The sequence below is a fragment of the Prinia subflava genome, chromosome 14, assembly GCF_021018805.1.
Source record: "Prinia subflava isolate CZ2003 ecotype Zambia chromosome 14, Cam_Psub_1.2, whole genome shotgun sequence".
Taxonomy (NCBI): Eukaryota; Metazoa; Chordata; class Aves; order Passeriformes; family Cisticolidae; genus Prinia; species Prinia subflava.
The window spans coordinates 3,319,948-3,341,728 of record NC_086260.1 but is presented as its reverse complement, the minus strand read 5'-3'; the positions used below and the strand labels follow the sequence as shown (position 1 = coordinate 3,341,728).

Sequence of the window (21,781 nt, the reverse complement as noted above, 5' to 3'; positions counted from 1 at the left end):
GTGCCCGGCACTCCTCTCTGTACACGGACACCCAGACCGTGCCAGGGCCCGCTGTTGGCGTGTCCGGGCGCTGCGGGGCCGGGCTCCTACTCCAGGCAGTACGGTAGGCGCGGCCCGCCCCGCCCCGTCCCGCCCCGCTCGGGCCGGGCTGTGCGGCCACGTCCCCGCTCGGGCCGGGCTGCGGCGATGCGGCCGGCGGGACGCGGCCGTGCGGCGCTGCTGGTCCGGCCGTGCCGCGGGGCGCCCCCGGCCATGCGGCCGTGCTGAGCCGGCCATGCGGCGGCCCTGCAAGGTGGCGGCGGCGCTGCTGTGCCTGGCCGTGCTGCTGCTGCTCTATCTGCTGGCGGGCAGCGCGGCCCCGCCGCCCGCGCCCTCCGCCGCCGCCCGCCGCCCGCCGCGCCTCGGCCGGAGCCCCCCGAGGAGGAGCCCCGCGGGCGGCGGCAGTGCCAGGTAACGGGGCCGGCTCCATCCCCCGGGCCCTGCCCTCGGGAATCCCCGGCCGCTGTGCCTCTGCCCAGCCCCACGCGTGCCCCGCCCGCCCCGCGGGTCCCCTCGGCGGTGTCGCTTCGGTGCCGGTTCGTCGGGGACTTCTGTCTCCCAGATGCTCTTCCCCCGCTGCTGATGAAAGACCCCTCTCCAAGCTGCTGAGGTTCACAAGTACAAACTTTTCCCTGCGCGTTTCCCGTGGCAGCGCAGTTGCCAGAGATGCCACGGAAGGTTTTCCCTGTGCCCGAGGCGGGGGTCCCTCCTGTGCGGGAGCAGCCTCTGAAATCGGCTTTTCCCTGAGTTCTGCCCTTGTTCCGGAGGCTGGCAGGGCAGGCTGGTACCCGCTGGCAGGAACGAGGGGCTGCTGTCACCTCGGGAGTGCGCCTGCCGGGTTTTCCAGGGAAAAGGGAAGGCGGCTCCTCATTGCCAGTGTGGTGCCAGTGGGTTCCAAACTGGCAAATTTTAAGCTTTCAAGCGTTTTTGTTTTGAAGGTTTTTCATATGTAAATCAATTTAGCAGAACTTTAAAGGTGTTTTAAATCGTGGTGTGGTGTGTTTCCTCTCCCAGCACCTTACAGGCAGGGTATTTTTTAAAAAACTAATTAGTTGAGAAAGGGCAGCTTTCAGTGGGTGGAGGACTTGTTTTCCCCTTTGCATTCCAATTATATTATGGTCAGTGTGACCTCATATATCTAATTAACTTGGTATGTCTTTGTGTCTCTGATCCGTGATTTCACAGAGATATTCTGAATGAAAGACTATTCCAGTTTTTTGAGCTCTTACTCCTTAACTTACTAAAGCGGTTGGTTTCTCCCCAGCATTGTTACCCCACTGAATGCAGGAGATGTTTTCTGGGGCTGAGAGTGGGCCACGGACAGAATTCAAATGCCGGTATTAAAGCAGGATTATTTCCACTAGCAACTGTACCTCCTGAAGTCATTTTTCTTTAAGGCATATCTCTGTGATTATCATGGAAATCAAGAACAGTGAAGAAGGGAGCCCAGAAAGTGTGGAACTGCCAGAGAGTGTGAACAACCATTCCACTTCAATGTGCTTCTCAGTGGCATCTTCATGTTTCACAATCTGACATTATCTAACTTCTTGGTTATTTGTTGACTTTGTGAGTCCTTCTTACAAGGTCTGCAACACAACAGCAAAAAAGGGAGGAATTCAGTATTCAAAGTGTGCATTTTCTTCAGAATTTTATTTGTGGGGTTTGGTGGTTGTTTTTTCCCTCGCCATCCTGCACCAGGAGTTTGTGTAACTGAGAAGCACAATCCTGTGGGTCCTGTTCAGCCATTTGCTGAAAGATTCTGTGTTATGTTAGTTACTACTAAAATACGTGAGCGTATCCATAAAAAAAGATTTTTTGTGGGGAGGGTGTGACCCAAGTGGTTCAAGTAGAGGTGATGCTTGCCTGGTTGGAAAGGCATCGGGTGGTGGGATCTGCTGGGCTTAAAAAGCCTCTGGTCCAAGCTGAACTGAAAGCAGTATGGGGGGCTTGAATTTGGATTGTAAGAAGCAGGCCGTGATTTTATCATTTTAGTTCCTCCTTATAAGCAAAGGAACATTATTTTTTTATTTGATGCGAGAGATCCCGCCTTATCTAACCGATTCATTCAGGATAATAACAAATCTGATTAGGACTGTTTTAAGATCTTAGGAGGTGATCACAGTGCACATGACGATGTCTGTGTGAACATAAAAGATTTAAATTCAGTTTTGTCAGGTTGGTTTGTCAGAGGATGCAAGTTTTGGGCTCTGCTCAGAAACAAAGGTGTTAGGATTTGTGTTTGCTTCATGAGAATCAGCATCTTGCAGGGAGGATGAATTGTACTTTGACTGGGATTTATAATATTGCTTTCTGTACTCACATATCAGAAGGTTTTAAGTTTCAAGAAGTGCAGAATTCTTTTAACATAAGCTTATACATAAAGCTTAATGTAGGCACGTGCCATTAGCTGGCTGGTGCTTCACAAATGTTAGCAGTGACATTCCTGTGTCTTGCTTTGGTCATTAGATAATTTTGACAAATCTAGGTGAGTTTCTGGTTAGCTTTGAAAACTTGACTGTTTGTGGTGGTTTTACTGCTCATTCCTGTTGGAAGTAGCAAGTCCTATGCCTTTGGTAGGATGTTTTTATATAAAGAATTTTAAATACGTGCCAAACCCATGTGTGCAAAGTATCAAAAAGAAGGAGGATTGTTTTACATTTGAAGGGCAGATGTGACCATGCTCTCTCTTAAGCCAACGTGGCAAAGCTGGGGAAGTGAACCTTCGCCAGCACATTTATTTCCCTGAAAGTAACTTTTTCACTGCAAAACATCCCGTTCATGGCAACCTGTCAAGATACGTTCTCTTTCTGTGCAGCCTGTGCGTACACACATGCAAGTTTGGCTTCAGTTGGATAATAACATACTGAAACCCCAAGTATTTCATACTTGTTGCATAAAGAGCCCACTTCATAAAAGCAGAGAGAAACATTCATTCTGGTTTTGAGTGCCTTTTTTCCCTTTCTCTGAGTGGTAGGAGAAGGTTGAAACTTCAACCATTTTTGGATTGACAGCAGCTAAAGTTAGTTTTGTGCAGCTGCTGCAAAGTGAGAAATGTTGATTTAAAAACATTTGTATTTCAAAGTGTGCAAGAAAATGTGTTTCCCGTCATGGAGCTGTTGTTGGGACGTTGACTCAGGGGTGGCTGTCAGGGAAGGAGCCTTTTCGGTGAATCACCAGTTTTGATACAACGCCTAAATCTACCCTTGTTTGTGCTGCAAAAGTAAATGAGATCATAATGGGAAGAAGGTTTCAAAAATTAACAACTGCATTGCATTTTGGAAGCATCTGCATGCATTATCTTTCAGGAATAAATTTGAAGGTTTGAATAGATTAGCAGGCTCTGTAATGAGGTGAGAATGCATTATTTTGAATGGATTTGGATTGATTTAGACAGGTTTTGGGTTAATTATGTTTGAGACAGTTTGGCTGTGACTAATAAGCAAATTACATGTAATCTAAACTTTGAGACCTAGGAATGCACACTGTTGTGCTTGAGCACTCAGACTGCTCCTGCTGTGTCAATGCCTTTCTGAAGAAATTGTATTCAGTAAATAAAATATGAATGAGTAACTGGATGAGAGTTGCTCTGTATTGTTGGAAGGTCTTTGCTGTAAACATTTTATTGTGCTCCATCTTATCGAGTTCAGTCTTCAGCCACTCTATGGGGATGTGTTCTGAGAGTATTTTGTGATGCTTTCTGGAGTGCTTAATCTCAGTTTATATATTTTTTTCTTGTCAAACACATTAAACTTTAGGGCCCAGGTCCCTGCATTGCTTTCAATGTGTTTAAACATTTCATTTAGGTTATAAAATCTGACTACAGGCTGCTTATAACAAACAAGTTGAACTATAAAGGAATGAACGTAAATGTTAGGAAGAATTGGCTAATGAATTGGATAATGATTGCATTACTCTGTGGGTCTGTGAGCTTTTAATGTCTCGAGAGTCTCTTGAGGTAGGAAATTCTCAGAGCTGTGACAGCTGTTCCCATTTTACAGGTAGGACAACTTGGCTGTGCCCTGCATATCTTTAAGGGATGTCCTTTCATCCAGCTGTTGTTCCTCCCTGTCCCTTCATTCTCCTTGCCCTGTGTGAGCTGCATGCATGAACAGGGCAGGGAAGGGGAGCTGGAGTGTTCTTTGCCATGATCTGCTTGTTTGCCCTCCAGGCAGTTTGACTTGGCCTCTGCTACACCTGCCCCTTCTTAAGCTTCTGGATAATTGTTATTTTTTAAAGGCTAAGTTAAAATGGCAGTCAAATGCATCCTGCAGTGGCACTGTTTATCTCCCATTGCAGCTCACCTTTGTTTCCACTGTTGTTTCTTGACGTACTTCCAAAGAAGATGCAAAATGTTGTGTCCCAAAATTCTTCTGTACCTCATTGCTACTTCTCTCACTGGTTATTGCCCTCAGTGTCCCAGAGTATAAAGATGTAGTTCAAATAGCTCCTTTTTCTGGGTTTTTGTTCCAATTCAGGCCACCTCAGGCTCTTGAGCCCCCTGCACTGTTGGCAATTCCTCACCTCTAAGGCTCAGCTTTGTCCTCCACAGTGTCTGTGTTGGATGCCTGTTGTTATCCCAGCTCCCATGGGCTTTCCTGGCATTCTGCTTTCCCCAAAGATTGCTTCTGCTCAGTCTGTCCTTCGGAAGTGTTGTCTACACATACTGCATTTTTCACTGCAAAACAGTTGCAAAATGCAGAGCTCACCGTGGCTAAAACTGCCCAGGAAAGCTGAGTGCTTTGGTGTGGGCTTCTGAAATGTTGAAATGCAATAAAAGTGCAGGGTTTAGTCCCTCTCCCAGTGAATTCCATTGCCAGAAACTACATCAAAGCAGCTCCCGTGGCTTGATTTAGAGACTCAATTAAGGGGAAACATTACACGGATAGGGAGAAGGGGGAAAAGGTGATCTGTGTGAGCAGCTAATTATTCACATCAATAACTCAGTGATTTTTACACTAAGAGGTTGTAAAGTAAATACCAGTTCACAGAGATGTAATATTCCATTATTTATACACTGATGAAATTAGGGGTTAATTAAGACTACAGCAGAAGATTTTAAACCCTTAATGAAAGGTGTTGCTTTCTGTAGTCAGTGAAGTGCCAGTGCCTGGTGTTCCTTTACATAGAGGTGGGTTACTCTGAAGGGTAGAATACTGCTGTTACACAGAGCAGCACTTCAATGTCTGGAAAAAAAAATAATAACAGCTTAAAGCTGTCCTTTTTCTCTTTATTTCGAACTTCTGTTTGTAGTATTAACTCCAGTGATTGTGTGTGTGTAATTGTGTGTGCTGAGCAGGGCTGGGATTGATGTCCTCTGCTCAGAGATGTGTCCAGAGCTCAGTGATCTATGATTTGCCTTTTGAACTCCCCAGGAATGATTTGTGCCTGGGATTTGGTTGCTTGGTCAGCTCCATCCTGTGTGATGGACGCTAAGTCCATCTGTGTTGGAATGTGGATACACCATGGTGCAAGCATTCCTGGAGGATGCAACTTTTACCTATGTTACAGACAGGTAAAAAATGTTATAAAAGAAAGGTCTTATAAAATATGAAATTAGGCCTTGCTAAATTAATAGTTAGGCTGTCACTTCTTTTAAGTTCAGCTAAGTAGTTTCGAAGTTCCCACACAAAAACAATCTTGGATATTGAGTTTGTTAACACAACAGCCTATTCCAGGGTGAAAAACAAGTGCACCTGCATAAATATTTGACCTGTTCCATGAGAACCCACAAAGGAAAAATGGAAACAACCTGAATCTTAGATCATACAACTCACCTTATGACCAATAAATGAAGTAGTGAGAAAACTACCAGGTGTTGCACACGAGGTCTGTGAAAACTGTATGTTATGAGAATAAAGAATTTGCTTTTTCTGCATGAAGAAAATGGAGTCCCATATGGTTTATTACAACATACCTGCACACTAAACACAGAACTAAAAGCCTGTTTTCAAAAGGTCTTCAGCTCCCCAGGAGAATGTGATTTTTCTGGCTAGCAGGAAGCTTCATTGTGCCTCTTACTGTGTTCCCTGTATTTGGATGAAATGTATTTAAAGCCCACACAGGTGGGTGCTTAGTGAAAACCCCACAGTTTGGCCCTTGGAATATAGTCTGATTCATCTGGGATATGTGACTATATTTGTTTTCAAAAATCTCTATTTTAGCAAAATCTCATGGATTGCATGGGGTGAAATGGAGAGCAGTCCTTTGAAACTCTGCCAGTACCTTCAGGCCAGGATTAAGGCATGCATCTTTAATAGCAAAATTAATTAACTGTTAGAACAATTTACATATGGATGGAGTGTTGGGTTTTCTTTCTAAAGTATGGATGTCTTCTTCCAGTATGGGCTTGGAAATGAAGTTGCTGAGTGCAGTTTTGTGATCTGTATTGTGTTAGAAAGTTGGCTGGGTAGGTGTGTAACTCTTTTCTGGCTTCGTGATCTCTGGGCTGGGGAAAGAGCTGTCATTTGCACAGAGCAAGGTGGTGTCTGGTTTGAGGTGCTGTGAAATTGGCTTAAACTATATCTGCAGTGCAGTGATTTTTGCAAACCCAGAAATGTAGAAATAACAGAAAATAGCCTTTTTCTTTATGCTGTAATTGTAACACTATTGATCTGTACTATAGACAGAAATTACTGTGCTATTTGCTTGTTCTGTAAATATCTAACCAGAAAACACCCGATCTCTTACAAAATGATGAAGAAAAAACCAACAACCCTGATGTCTGTTAATAAGGGATTCTTTTCATGTCTAGCTCAGTAATTTTTATGTGCCTATCCCTGAATTTTCAGGAAGCCTGGAGAGCAGAGACACCCAAAGGAGCCCTCATCCTTGCAGTGCATGCACCTGGCAGTGGTGGCATGTGGGGACCGGCTGGAGGAGACGCTGATCATGCTGAAATCAGCGGTTCTCTTCAGCAACAGGAGGCTCTGCTTCCACATCTTTGCTGAGGATTCCCTTAAGCCTGAATTTGAGAAGAAGGTGAGTTTCTTTGTCATTTGCTAAATAAATAAATTAGTTACAAGTTGTAAATCTCTGAGAAAAATTACATTGACATCAACAAGTAGCAGCTGAGCATGTTGTTTACTGTACACAGTTACAAATTCCTTATGCATGCATTTTTTTACAAAAGCTCTGTAACATGTAGTGTCTGATTTCCTCCCACCATGTCTTTCAGTTAAAGGAGTGGCCTGCCTCATATACAAAGAAGTTTGAGTCCAACTTTTACCCAATAACCTTCTCAGTAGGAAATGCTCAGGAATGGAAAAAGTTATTCAAACCATGTGCTGCCCAGCGCCTCTTTCTTCCGGTAAGGCACCTGCATTTCTGAGTAGGTTGCTTCAGGAAAAGGTTAATTCCACAGAAAGGAAGCTTTGAAAACCATTTTCAGGCTGAAACATCTGCTTAAAGATAATTTTAGTCTCTGCTTTAAGACACTGTGAAAAAACAACACAGAAATCCAGCCTGGTTTTTTCCTGGCTAACAAAGGATGTGTGTTTCTGATTTGTCTCTGGTTCCATGAACCTCTCAGGCTCTCCAGACTCCAGAGAGAGTGTGAGAGCTCTCTCAGGGCAGATCTTTTGGAGTAGGTGCTGTGTGCCTTTTGTAAATAACATTCTTGACCATGTGCCCTCTTTATCCACCATCTTCCTTTCCATATGTTAGCCCTTAAATGGATGCTCTCAGCATTCTCTTTTCCTTCAGTTTTACTTCTTTTTTCCAGGACTGCCCTTAAGGTGATAACTCCAGTGTGTTTGAAATTGGATTTCATTCAAGAGCTTGTTGTATCCTGGACTCTCTAAGTTCACTGAAAACTTGTGTTATACCCAGTGTTGTAAACTTGGAGAGAAGGGAAGTGTTGATACCAATTTTGCATATCAGAAGTTGAAAGAACGTTTGCACAGAGCAATTTCTGTGGAACTGAGAACATCTATCAAAAATATCTTGTGGGTTGCTGTTGATTGGGGTGACTGCAGTGAAGTGACAAGCTTCACATGATCCAGATTTCTTCATCGCTGTCTTAGGAGTAGTGGGGGGGAACAAAGAACTCTTTCCCCTCTCAGATGGAAGCAATCAGGAGACAGCTGCATGTCCAGATACGTAGCCTGTGAATACATATGTGAGAAAATATGTGCTGTCAGCAGTTCTGCTGATCTGCCATTTAGGGGTGGACTATCAACAGCACAAAGGCCAGATGGGCTGGAAGGAACTCCAGCTGCAGCAGGGATCCTCTCTCTCCTGGCTAAATATTTGCATCACCTGGAAAATAATCCCTAAGCGTTAGCTTGTTCCATACAGAATGTCAGGATGTCCTGGGCAAACAGAAATCTCTCTCCTTCTGTGATACTTTCTGGCATTTTGGGAGACTAATCATAGGAATGACTTAACTTTTATTTCTCTTCACTCTTCTGATAACAGAAAAGGGTTATGCATTCATGATGATTCCCTCAGGCTGGGCAGTGCTTGTACTGATTCCTTTTTGTCACCCACACATTGCTGAAGTTCTCCAGTAACTTCTTTTAAGGAATATTAGACTGTTGCATGTTGTGTTAGCAGAATGAGGAGCCAGCTTGGACTGTAGATGCTTGTTTCTCCGGGGACAGTTGCAAAATGCTGTGTGTGGTCAGGCTGAGGTTTCTGGCTTTGTGTAGGAGGGGCTGTCTGAGAGGAGTTGCAGCTGACAGGAGTTGATGTGGGTATAATAAACAAGCTGTAGTCCTGGCTGAGGTGGCAAATGTCCTGTGGGACCCCCCAGCTTTCATGCTGGAGTTCACAGGCTGACACAACCTTGGGCTCTTTCTGGCTAATTCCAGCCATTATTTTGGTTTTTTGGTGTTTGATAACTGGGTTCTGATATCCCACTTGAACTGTCTGTACACAGTGGGAGCAGAGGGTTCCAAGTGTTACTGTTTAGAGAACTAGTTTGACTTTTATTTTTAATAAATACCAGCAGAATATCAGTTAGGGTTTTTTTTTAATCCTTCCTCATACTGAGCATTTTTCCCTGCAGCAGCATGAAATGTGCCTGGATTTAGGGAGGACCCCAGGAGAGCAGTAGTTATCATCTGTTTAGCTCTCAGTTGTGCAAATTGTCTTGCTCCTGATAATGCTAAGCCCGAGTGGAATGCGAGTCTTTGATTCACAAGTGCCTCTCCTGCCAAAGAAATCTCCTCTGCAGCAGCAGCAGGCGTGTGAAAGTGGACAGGAGGGTCTGAGGAATGTGTCCAGGGAAAATTGGTTAAGGACCTTTCGGTGGTTCTACCCAGAGCTGTGGGGTGTGACCCTGCAATTTGCAGTATTGAACTGTTCTGTCCTGGGCAGCAGGTTGAGGTGCACATTCCCAACTTGTTGAGTCTACCCAGGATGCTAAAATATTAATGAGGACTGTACAGCATCCTGCATTTTTCAGAGGCATTCTGAGACATCTGATCACATTTGCCACTTAGATGCAGGGGATGTAGACAGAGCCTCTGTGTTACTGCTGCAATATCTGTGTTATCTTCTGCAATAAAACCATCCAGGGCATTTGCAGAGACACAGGGAGGAAGGTGTAGATCTTTTTGTAAGCACAGAATGAAACTTTAACATGAAACTAGGAGGGCAATGCTCTCAGCAGTCACTGGGAACTGGTTTGTACTCCTGACATGGGTGTTAAGACAGCAGGTGAGGAACATCCTCTGCTCCCAGGGATGTTGGTCCCTCAAGGCTGGCTGCAGCTGGCTCTGTGCTGTTCCTCTGGAGCTATGAAAACAATCAGCTAAAGTATCCTGAAATGCTTAAGGGATTTTTGGATGATTTTTGGATGAATATTTAGAGCCCTTCTCAAAACACTTAATCTACTTAAGAGCTTTTAAGATAGATTAGCAATATCCCTGTGTTACAGCTTTCCTCTTGAGGGATGCTCAAGTATCCAGCCCAGTGGGAATAGATGCCAGGGCCTTATCTAGACAAAAGTCTCTGCTGTAACTCGAGTTAATCTCTTACTACAATGAGGTTTAGTAACTCAACTTTGCAGCACTGTTACTCTAGCACCAAGCTTAGTGATTTGTCCCTAATTTTGGATAAAGCTGTGCTAAGCTGCTACATGAGCCCTCACAAACCCTCAGGTAGCCCAGCTTCACAGTACACCAGCGTGTGTTTGCTCAGGAGTGTGTTATTCCTTGCCAACCTTGCTAACACGGGGAGAATCTATGGAGACAGAAGTTGTGAAATCAAATTACACATAATTGAGTATTTAAGTGAAGTGCCAGGCTAAATATAGGCACTTCTGTGCAGAACTTTTTGACAGATTTACTAAGAATACTCTATATAGCTGCAAAAAAAAAAAAAGAAAAAAGAAAAAAAAATCACACTTTTAAGCTGTAGGTGCCTGCAGAGCAAGGAGAAGACACGCAGAGCAAGCTGTGTTTCTGGCTTTCCCTCTCCAAAATCCCAGGCTGTCAGGTGTATCTGCACGGTGTGTGTGAGCTCAGACCTCCAGACACAGCCTGGCCAAGCTCCTGCTCAGGTCACTCTGTGTCATTTTTAACCTGCACTGCAGGTTCCTGCTGTGCAAGGAACTCCTACAGCTGCAGGAGGTGAAATTCAACCCCCCCTACCCAAGGCACAGCCAGGAGAGATGTGAGCAACTCAGAGCTTTTAAAGGAGTCTTAACACTCCACATATGAAAGTGGGAAGGGCTTAAAGGAGGTGGCACAGCTCTTGTTTTAGCCAGCTGAGTGTCACTGCAGAGCAACACCTTGGACACAGGAGAAAGAAGAATCTTTTAACCAGCAGAAAGGAGAGCATGTGAGTCCTCAGAGGAGGAATACAGGGTGGGGTCAGGTGCTGGTAGACACTGCACAAAGAACTGAAATACTTGCTTGAATCTGTAGAAAATTATTACAGTCCATAGACTTTCACAGATTTAAATTTATTTGTGTATTGAAAGCTGCTGAAAGAATGTTTTTCTGCTGGAAGAAACAGTGTCCAGGCTGTCATTTCTGCTTGGGAAGGATGAGGAGGGTCTCTAGGCCCCTGGTAAACTTCTCCCTGAACTGGGGTAAGTTTTTCCTGCTGGAAAATGCCTCAACTTGCCTTTTTACACTAGAGCCCCCTTAAAAATCTTACACGGTCTGCAGTGTGCAGTGGAGCCACAGGCAAAGTCTAATTGCTTCTGCTGTGCTTGTATTCCAGTGTTACCTCCTGTCTCAGACTAAATTTGGGCGTGATTTTTCACTTTTTAATGTCTTTTGATTTTATGTGACTTCATATAGCAGGTCCCTATGAATCAAGGCTCCTAGGTGCTGCAAAGTAATTAATACACAATACCCAGGATATCCTTAAAACTTTTCTTCCTTTCAGACTGTCTTTCTTTTACTGATTTACTCTTCCAGTAGCTGTCTTTTTTATTGGTTTGGTTTTTTAGTACTTGACTTAAATATATTTAACATCTGCAAATATTTACTCTGAGCTCTTAGTGTATTATTGAACTATTTTTGTCACTTATTTACTGATACCTCCACAGGCAGGTTTGTGGGATTTTTGTGGGAAAATGCTGAATTGCTATAATCTTCTATCCAGCAGAGAGATCTGGATTGTGTTGAATGTGTTTACTTAAGAGTTTGTTGTAAGTATAAGCTTTATTTAAAATGCAGAGACAGTTCCTACTCCTGCTTGCCCTGTTCTGTAGGAAGAACATGTAGTTATCCTGTCAGAAATACAGGTCAGGGATTTGTTAAACTTGACTAAATGTCAGTCTGAATCCCAAAGTGTTCACTCAGGTGAAAAATCTCATTTAAGTCTTTACTCACGGATTTGGCATCTTAGTGGATTCCTGTTGAGCATGCTTAGAGGTGATATTTTTCACCCACTTGTTGAAAATCCTAATGTTGTTCACTCTATTTTAAAGGCAATCCTCAGTCACAATACATTAGATTTTATTGAAAACCCAATGTCTTTGGTAGAATGTCTTGTAACCTGCATAAATAGGAGAGTTTGTCATTAATGCCTTTGCAGGTGGATGAGAGTGATTATTGTGTTTCATAGGGTGAAAATCCAAAGCCTTTTGGGTTTGCTTTTCAAAGAAAGAGAGAGAAGTAAGTAGAGTTTTTGGCTAGACCAAAGTAAGAAAATTTCACTCCTTCAGGAAATTTTGGACAGTTTTAGCAAATAATGAGGAAAAGCAACAAAAATGCAGTTGGAACTGATGGTCAGCTGTAGGTAATGGACTTTATTACTTTACAAAGACTTGAAGCACCAAGTCTTTTGTCCCACCATGGATATTAATGAAGGAACATGTAAGGATTTGGGCAGCCACAAGGGGGAACATGGTCAACAGGAACCTCTGAAATGTCCTGGCTCTGATTTGCAGTTTGCACCCTTCTGACCTGACCAATTTTACTGTGGTTCCTCATACAGAATCTGGTAACAGAGCTCACAATACAATCTGGTATGTTTTAATGTGACATTTCTGTTTAACAACTAAATTTTATTTTTCAGGGGGTTGCACTTACATTGGTAATCAATGGGGTTGTTTTAATTAATGTGAAACAGTTGTATATATTAATTATATATGAAGGTAAATCTAAATATTCTGATCTCCTGGGTTATCCTTTCTGCCAGTGGAGAACACTGTATGCTTCACCACTTACAGATCTTGAAAATAGCTCTGTAAATATACATTATTGACATGTAATTTCTGAACAGGTACTAAGTAGTCTTTGCATGTATTTTTGGGAGCTCAGTGAGTTGCTGCTTCATAAGAAGGTTAATCCAACCTCAGTGCTCTGGTAGCTGTTTTATTGTGCAGTTCAAAAAAAACCCCACAGCAAACAACAAGCCAATAGTCCGATACTGCTGTTCCTCTGTGTAATTACATTTAGCTGATAAATCAGTAACCTCCAAATGATCAGTTTAAAGTAAAAATGCCTTTTGCCAATAATCTTTGTGTTTGTTGTCTCTCTGGTGTTTTTCCATCCCCGAAGGTGATTTTGAAGGATGTGGATTCCCTGCTGTACGTGGACACCGATGTGCTGTTCCTGAGGCCCATCGATGACATCTGGCACCTCCTGAGGGAGTTCAACTCCACGCAGCTGGCTGCCATGGCCCCCGAGCACGAGGTCCCCAAGATCGGCTGGTACAGCCGCTTCGCCCGTCACCCTTTCTACGGCGCCACCGGCGTCAACTCGGGGGTGATGCTGATGAATTTGACACGGATCCGCAGCACTCACTTCAAGGTGAGAGCAAGTGCAGCTGTTGTAAAAACTCAGGATTGGTGTGTTTTTCACATTTGGAAAGCTCAGTGTAAAATTGCATGAAGTTCGTCATACAGAGAATCAGAGAAATACAGAATATGTCTGATTAAAAAAGCTGTTGTGAACGTGGTTATTCAAGTAAATGGAACTCGAGGAGCAGTGAGAACTTGCAGCTGAAGCAGTCTGGTAGCAGTGTTAAAAATGGCTTCCCCAACTTCTTACATTTCCCTGAAAAGATACATGAGAGAACAAACTCAAGGATCTTCAGTGCAGTGGCTGTGTTGTTTTTAAAATTGGAAAGCTTGATGTGAATACCCAGAGAAATTGGTGGGTTCTGCATCTGTTATGAATAGACTTTTGCATCCTGCTGCAGAAATGTGACTCTGTGAACTGATGTAAGTGTGGAGGGAACATTTTCATGACCGATCCATATAGTTGAGCACATACTCTGTAATCACTAAAACTTTCCTTACCCCAAGTGGTTCCTCAGGCAGTGCTGGGGGTTTTCCCACATTGTTAAGGAACAGCTGGAGAAAAAAAAACAAATCCAAACATTCCTCTTACTACAAAAATTCCCAGGGAAGATGATCCTTAGTCTGTAATTTTCCTTGCTTTTATATCTTGGTTTTCACCTTGTCCCCCATTTTCTCTGCTTTTTCACTTTTTTCCCCTGCTGTTACTTGGAATAGGAAGATAGTGAATAGCAGGAGCTGACATCAGACCTGGGCCCAGGACACCTTGTTTTCCTGATTAGATGAACATAGTGAGTTCTGCTGTTACAGCCCTGTCCAGGTTAACATTTCCTGGCACATTTTCATTTTCCCCCTTGGTGTCCAGCATGGCTTAGCAGAACTTAGAGATTTGTGTGTGCCCACTCTGAGTCAGATACCATAGCACTAATCATGATATTAACCCCTTGCTTTTGTTTTCCTGCCCTGCAGAACAGCTTAATACCGGGTGGCTTGACTTGGGAGGAAATGTTATATCCATTGTACCAAAAGTACAAAAATTACATCACGTGGGGAGACCAGGATTTGCTAAATATCATTTTTTACTTTAACCCAGGTAAGGAATGATTCTCGGAGTCATCATTATCTGTGTTGAGAAAATAGCTTGAGCTTGATTTCTTTTTTAAACTACTATTTGTTATTTCTAATATGCATAAATAATCTGGCATCGAGTTATTGTGTAACTGCAGCCTCAAAGGATTTATAACCTATGAAAATATTTCTGACATTGCTGCAGGTAATGGGGCTTGGACTTGGTTCCATTGAATATGTAAATCTGTTTTCTGGAGATTTGAGAAAATAATGAGGTATAAAATTAATAGAGTGAAGGGATGAAGTTCATGTCGTGTGTGTGCTTCAGGGTGTCACTGGACCAGGGTGTAGCTGCAAAAATGTTTTTGTTTCAGATATTTATCTGAATGTGAAAGTGCCAGATTTTCTGCAAAGCTAAGCCCTGTTTTTCTGAAATTCAGCTGACTTGTGATATTTATGGAAATAAGTAACAGCACTCATATAGGCAGCAAGTGGACACAGGCATTGGAATATCTCATTTAAAGCAGCTTCCAGCCTCTGAGCTGAATAACCAGCCTCAGCAGGCACCAGATGATGTCATCGACGTCCTGCTGGTGGGAAATGCAGGGATTTAAACACTGGAGCATAGCACACACTTCCCAGGGAAGCTGAGAACCTTATTTCGTGCTTCTCACTGGATGCTGAGTATCCATCCCTACTGCTTCTCCTGGTTTCCTGCATGACCTCATCACCTCCAGTGATCTTAAGAATAAAACAAATTTGGAATTATCTTTATTTATTCTGCTCCCTTTTCTTTTTTTCTAAGGAGTCACAGGGTAGGTAATTGGATATACCCAAATCCAGGCAAACGGCTGGAGTGAGGAGAAGCAAATGCAAAAAGTAAACATCTGTTTATTGCAGACAGATGTCAAACATCAGTGTCGCTGCGACACCATAGATTACCCCCAGTCCTAGGGAAAAATAGACTGGGAATTAATTTCTAAAAAGAAACAAATGTTATGGGAGTGTGGTCTCCTGGAAAAAGAGGAAGAGGGAGCCAGATTAGTTGTGCAGTCAGACACAAACTGTTCACTCAGGTATGCAGGAAAAAACCCAAAGGTTGCAAAAATACTTCAATGTTGTGATGAGTGTTCTCTATAAAAGCCACATGCGGGGACTCCTCTGCACCACCAGGAAAGTCTGTCCTTTCCTCAGAACTGGTAAAGAATTTTTTATGAATTGCATAATATCAGACTGCTAAAGAAAAGAAAACAAAAGAACTGGATACAATTAGCACAGAAAACTGGGCTCTCTGGGATCTTAAGCTCTGGGTTATTGAGACTGCCTGGGGAGGGAATTGGCCAAGACTGCTGCAGGTGCCTTTTTATAAATGTGTGTTAAAACCACAGAGAACTCTGTTACCCAGGCCTGAGGAGCTGCTCCCTGTGCCCATCTCCAAAGACTGCTCTCCCTTTCTGGAGAGGTCTGCTCAAGAGGCCTTAAGGGAAGAGAAGTTCAGAAAGTTTTTCTCCTGCTTTTCAAGAAGCACACGGGACCAGCTGCAGGCTTCCCAGGAAGCTGGGAAAGGCCAAGGGGAGAATTCAATCTTCAGTGCTTCTGCCATGCCCTGCTGGCACCAGCCCTGATTCATTGTTCCCCAGGGCTGAGGCAGAAAGGTTGCAGGGACTGGAGTGATTTATGACAAGCAGATTGCAAGCCCTGTGTGCACAGAGTTTAAAAAAAATCACCAGGGAAAAGGGAGTTCTGAGTCTTTTTGAGAAATTAGGCTCATCTCTACGTAACCTAGACCTGTGAAATTAATGGATGTGGACTCTTTGGAGGGCTGTGGATAAAATACACTGCCCTTAATGCTCTGCTGTGTAACAAATTGTCATGGCCTCTGTGACAGCTTCAGCAGCAAACACTGGATGTACTTTGCGAGTTGTCCCATGCTGGCTCCAGGAGGAGTCCGGATTTTTGGTAACCCTCACTGACTGCTCTGTGTGCTTCCCCCGTCATTGCTGTCCCTCCAGAAGCTCCTCCTGTGGCAGAGGGCGCTGGACAGTGCCACCTGCTGTGTACTCTGGTTTGATTCTAACATTTCAGCTTCCTAAAGGGCTCCCTTGGGTTGTGCTCAGCCGCAGATTTTGTGTTGTCCTGTCTGTTCAGACCCAGCAGCTGGGGAGTGCAGTCACCCACGAGGGAGGGAAGGGTCTCTGTCGGGGATACTTGCAAGAGATACACCTGAATATTCCCCGATCATCGTTCCCAGGCTGGTTTAATTTGTTGTAACTCCTGTCTGACGTATCTCTTCTCCTTCCCCGTGCCCTGCTGATGCGGGCAGAGTGTCTGTACGTGTTCCCCTGCCAGTGGAACTACCGGCCCGACCACTGCATGTACGGCAGCAACTGCAGGGGTGCTGAGCAGGAGGGCGTCTCCATCCTGCACGGCAACAGAGGCGTGTACCACGACGACAAGCAGCCCACCTTCAGGGCCCTCTACGAGGTGATCCGGGATGTAAGTGCTGCCTCCAAGGGCCACTCCTGTGTGCCGGGGTGGATTCCTGCTCCGCACTCGCCTTGCTCTGCCAGTGATCAGGCTGGGTGGTTGTGTTTGTGTAAAAGCCGCCAGACACAAGTGAACAGGGTTGTTTTGGCCCCTCATGCGTTTGAGGTGGTTTAAATATTTCACCTTTGTGTTACAGTAATCAAAAAGGATGATAAATTGTTTTTATGTAATACTGAAAGTAGAAAAAAAGATGCTTGAGTGGAGCTTCTCATGCTGGGGCTGCAGCTCTGGTCCATAAATTCCCAGGGAAAGCTTGTCCTCCCTGAGCACCTCAAGCCTCCAGGCACATGGGGGGCACAAGCTTGTCCACAGACACGGGTGCCTGTGTCCTCTTGGGATGCTGTGTGTCTACAGCTCTGCTTGCCAAAACTCCTGTTTCCTTACAATAATAAAATTCCAGTCAATGCACACTCTCAGGCAGGCAGGGTGTGAAGTGATGGGGTTGGTGACACTCAGCAGGAGAGGGACAAGACATTCCCTACCTATGGAAGGTTTTCTCTTACAGATTTCACAAGCAGTGAAAACTAATTTTTATTTTTTCTTTTCCTTAGTTTCCATTTGAAGACAATCTCTTCCAGTCCTTGTACTACCCTCTGCAGTCGAAATTTCTGGATACCGTGCACACGTTATGTGGGAGAATTCCACAAGTATTTTTGAAGCAAATTGAGAAAACTATGAAGAAGGTGTATGAAAATCGTGTCATTGTGTACTTGGGGGCCAACCACAGATACTAACTGTAGCTCTCTTCTTACACAGAAGTTTTAAGTCTTACACTCTGTTTCATGAAGGACATAAAGGAAGAATATGAACTCTTACTGAAACTCAGATTTAAAATACTTCTTTTTGCAATTTTCTAATAACCCTTGAAATTACAAAAAGCAGGAAATCCTAGAAGCCTACTGAGATTGTTGGTGAGAACAGCAGGAGAATCCTTTCTTTGTGGAGTACAGTTGTGGCCTGCCTCCCCAGTCCCTTACAGTTTAAGAATGTATTCTCTGGCTTGGTAATGTGAATTGCATTAGGCACAGTCCAAGACTATTTTCAGTGAAGAGTACAAACCCAGATACTGCTGATCCATTTTCCTCTCTAAGTGCTGTTCCTTGCACAGTTAACAGCAGTATTCCACTGCCAGACAGTTTTCCATCACTGCCTTAGGAGATGGCCAGTGCTGCCCCTGACTCCCCTCTCCTGCATGGAAATGTATTTCTGCCTGGCACTTCCATTTCTAGGATCACAGAACCACAGAATTCTAGAATGGGTTGGGTTGGAAGGGACCATCATGGGTATCTTGTTCCACACCCTGCCGTGGGTAGGGACACCTTCCACTACCCCAGGTTACTCTAGCCCTGTCCAACCTGGCCTTGAACACTTCCAGGGATGGGGAAATTGAGATCTTTATGCTGGGATCATAATGAATAGCCTCAAAGTGAAAGAGGATACAAAATGGCTTTGATGTTTATTTAAAATACTTCATTTAGCTTAAATTTCCGAAGCACGATCATCATCTTGTGATATGCACAAAGAGCTTATTTAAATTGCAGTAGCTGAAAGGTGCTTGGGACCATTCCCTGGGGAACTGGAAGTGAGGACACTCCTACAGAGCAGCGATCCAAGAGCAGTCACTCCTAAAGAGCAGTGATCCAGGAGCAGCCTCCCAGAGGGCATTTTCTAGGTGTAAGCCCCAAGGGTGTGTGTAGGAGTGTTTCAAGGAAGCAGCAGAGAAAATTATCTTACTTTTCAAGTCTGTTCAGCAGAAAGCATCCGCCACGACTCGGAACTGCTCACTTTTGTATCTAACAGGCAAACTAGGAGTGGGGTGAGCAGGGTGAGATAATGAAGCCTTCCCCTAATGAGAGGAAAACTGGCACAGATGGGATGTCCTGTACATGTATCATACATTTGTTAGAGAGGCATGGTTGTTGCCTGTGGATAAGGAAAAGGATATATTCCCAAAGTTAAAATAGGATTTCTGAGGAATTGCAGTTTTGGGCATTCTCCCCTATCCAGTCAGGACTAATGCAAGGTTTCATAAGAAAACAGACTCCAGGAGTTTCCCTTTTATCTTGCACATTTCTCTATCCTTCTGTGGCAGTTCCTGAGAGGAGGGAAAACACGACCTTATCCCATCCCAGGCTGCCAGATAAGAGCCTGTGCATGGGATGGAGTTCCAGGGAGCTTTTCCCAAACCCTGGAGTGTGGGAGTGTCTGTGACACAGCCTGGCAGAGAGCAGGGCTGCAGCAGCTGAGTGGGGGACTGGTGAGACAGGGATTTGGAGTTAGGGGCAGCAGGACTGCTGGACCTCACAGCGTGACAGGAACAGAAACCTTGTTTGCACCTCTGCTGCAAATCTTAATCACAGCTTGATTAAGCAGTGTGTTCTGACTCCAGCCCTTATCTGCAGTGTTTGCCACCAGAGTGTGAATTGACATCTGAAGGACAGAGGCAGCTCTACTGTTGTGATTGAAAGCCTGGGAGCCAGAAAGTCATTTAAACTTGAGCAGAGATGCCTTTCCAACTTGCCTTAGGATTTTCTATTTCAGCTGAAGTTTCAGTTGCCAATTTAAACAAGAATACACTTCTGCTTACTGAGAGAAGTTTGAAATATAGCCCAAATGAGCATTGAAGATTTCAGAACCAGAAGGCAGAGAAAAGAAGATAAAGCTGGTGATTTAAAAAGTTTAAAATAATGTATGACAGGTAAACCTTTAGACCAGCAGTTCTGAGAGCATGTATAAAGTATTAGCTTGCTTTTGGTCTTTATTTTCAAGTATCAGGGTAAAGCTGACGCAGGTCTAATGAAGCTGGTGGAGCTGCATGCTGGGCAGGCTGAATTCCTGATTTCCACGGTGTCTCCAAGCCACAGAAAGCTGCAGAGCAAAGTCCTGCTGCCCAGACAGCTGCAGCCCCAGTGCTGAGGCTCTGGAGTTTGGGAGGCTGTGGTTGTGTAAGCTGTGATTCAGCAGAACCCTGCAACTACGGGCACATTCAAATGAAGGAGTGGAATTCATTACAAAACAAAGGCATTATTACATATGAACTGATTAGAGATTAAAGCAATGCTTTTTATGTTCACAGGAGGTGCTACATTTTGTTTAGGAAGAACTGAGTTATGTTCTCAACAGCTATTAAATATATGAAGTATTTGCTTTAACATGAAGACTCTTGTTAATGTAATATCAGCTGGCAGGAAGAATGGGGGAGGTTCCCCCCTGCTGGGCTTTTTCTGAGGAAAAAAGCAATAATTTGGGCTCTCCAAAGTGTTTTAAAACAATTATGTAACTTTGTTTTTTGTTGTTGTTAGAATTCTTAATTTATATTTCACTCCAGCTTCCAAACCCATGTTATGTTCTAGTTTTAGCAGTAGTTGATTGTAATATTCATATTACTTTGAAACCAGTTTTAATTCATTTTGTATTTCATACTTGTGGCTAATTCCATGTTAATTAGCCTTCATTTATCTTAATAATGGGATGTGTAAATACTTACAAAGACTTTATGTCCTCATTTCCCCTTCCTCTCCTGTGTTTTAGTTATTTCCAGTGGTATAATGGATAGAGCTTACCAGCATTTTGCTTACAGGGGAAACTGGAAACTGCTCAGTGTGTGTGTGTGTGCACAGCACGAGCGTGTGTGTAAAAAATGTCCCTTTTCTCTGTCACTGAATTGCCTGTGGATTTTTCTCTGACAAGTGCACTGATTGTTACAGCTCCCAAGGAGGCTGAGCAGTGCATTTCTGGGTTGAGGATGATCCTTTGGCTTACAATACAAATAAATGAAAATTTCAGAAGGCTCTGTAATTTGCTAGCTTTCTTTTAAATACAAGATTTTGTGCTGGTCTGGTTGGGATAGATTTTGTAGATGTGATGTTACAGTGTGTGTACACAGGGTTTGACAGCAGGGAACACAGATAAATGTTCCTGTTTTACAGTTTTACTGTAGTCAAGAGTCTGATATTGGATATAAAGAGACAAACACATTTAACTTCTCCCAAAGTGCTCGTGTGTCATGCTGCAGCTCCAGTTGTGTTATGGTGAGCATAGATCAGAACCTTCTCTCAAAGAAAACTGGAGGTTTTGCTCTTTACTGTTTCACTCCTTGGAGGTCATTTAGCATCATTTCTCCTCCCTCCTTTGTATGCATTTTTTGACATTCTTGTATGGTCACTGCTGTGCTGTCCTTGCTTGTGACATCTCTGTGTGACACAAGCTCCTGGGCTGTCTGTTCAGCCAGACCCTGGTGCTGACACTGTTCCCAGCTGGGTGATGTGTTTGGCTCAGCCTCAGCTCTCTGAATAAGAATAAAGCTGTCATTGGCATGGACGGGCAGAGGTGGGCCAGCTGTAAAACACCAGCCCAAACCCAGTGTGGGGGTGCTGGGAAGGCTGTGAGTGTGTGGGGTGTGTTACACACTCAGTCACACTGCTCAGAGATCCAAAGGTTTTCATGTTCAAATGTGGCTCCAGCCAGTATGCTGTGGGGAGAAGAGAGATTTCCCAAGCTGGGAATAAAGTACAACCAACTGAAAAAAATATCTTGACACTGTATCAACTGTCAGAGAATCCTTTTCTCCTCTCCATCAGGTACAATAAAAAGTGATGGTAGGAAATTGTGAGCACCTCTCACAATTTCTCACAGTTCTCACAGAGGTGAGACAGGATGGGACAGTCACCAGGATCGTCCTTACTGAGGCTAGAAACATTCCCCCACTTGCCTGGGGCAAGTGCTTGTGTGTGCTGGGATCAGCCACTGGCACGAGGTAATTAATTGCTATCTGAGCTTCAAAAGACAGCAGTGTTGGGATATTTTGCTTTCATTCTAGATCAGAATACAAACCAAACTGTCAACACTTCCTTTGAGATGAAAATGGAGACAAAACACCAAAACGAGACTCAGCATTGAAGATGAACAAAGCACTTAGTTAAT

General features: G+C 43.9%; 1 protein-coding gene across 1 annotated transcript; it reads left to right on the top strand.

The window, feature by feature from the left end:
• The first annotated feature begins 146 nt into the window (after positions 1–146).
• On the top strand, positions 147–20,646 carry GXYLT2 (glucoside xylosyltransferase 2). The gene is made up of 7 exons (XM_063411910.1): positions 147–450; positions 6,828–7,017; positions 7,214–7,345; positions 13,002–13,253; positions 14,213–14,336; positions 16,635–16,807; positions 17,410–20,646. Exons 1-7 carry the CDS (start codon positions 275–277, stop codon positions 17,590–17,592), a joined length of 1,230 nt encoding a protein of 409 aa, XP_063267980.1. The 5' UTR covers positions 147–274; the 3' UTR covers positions 17,593–20,646.
• Positions 20,647–21,781: the final 1,135 nt, after the last annotated feature.

Bases quoted from the DNA above. Each gene is read 5' to 3' on its own strand.
- GXYLT2 (XM_063411910.1), top strand. From the start codon at position 275: ATGCGGCGGCCCTGCAAGGTGGCGGCGGCGCTGCTGTGCCTGGCCGTG. The intron at 14,337-16,634 runs GTAAGGAATGAT...TGATGCGGGCAG, and splicing joins CATTTTTTACTTTAACCCAG to AGTGTCTGTACGTGTTCCCC. The intron at 16,808-17,409 runs GTAAGTGCTGCC...TCTTTTCCTTAG, and splicing joins TCTACGAGGTGATCCGGGAT to TTTCCATTTGAAGACAATCT.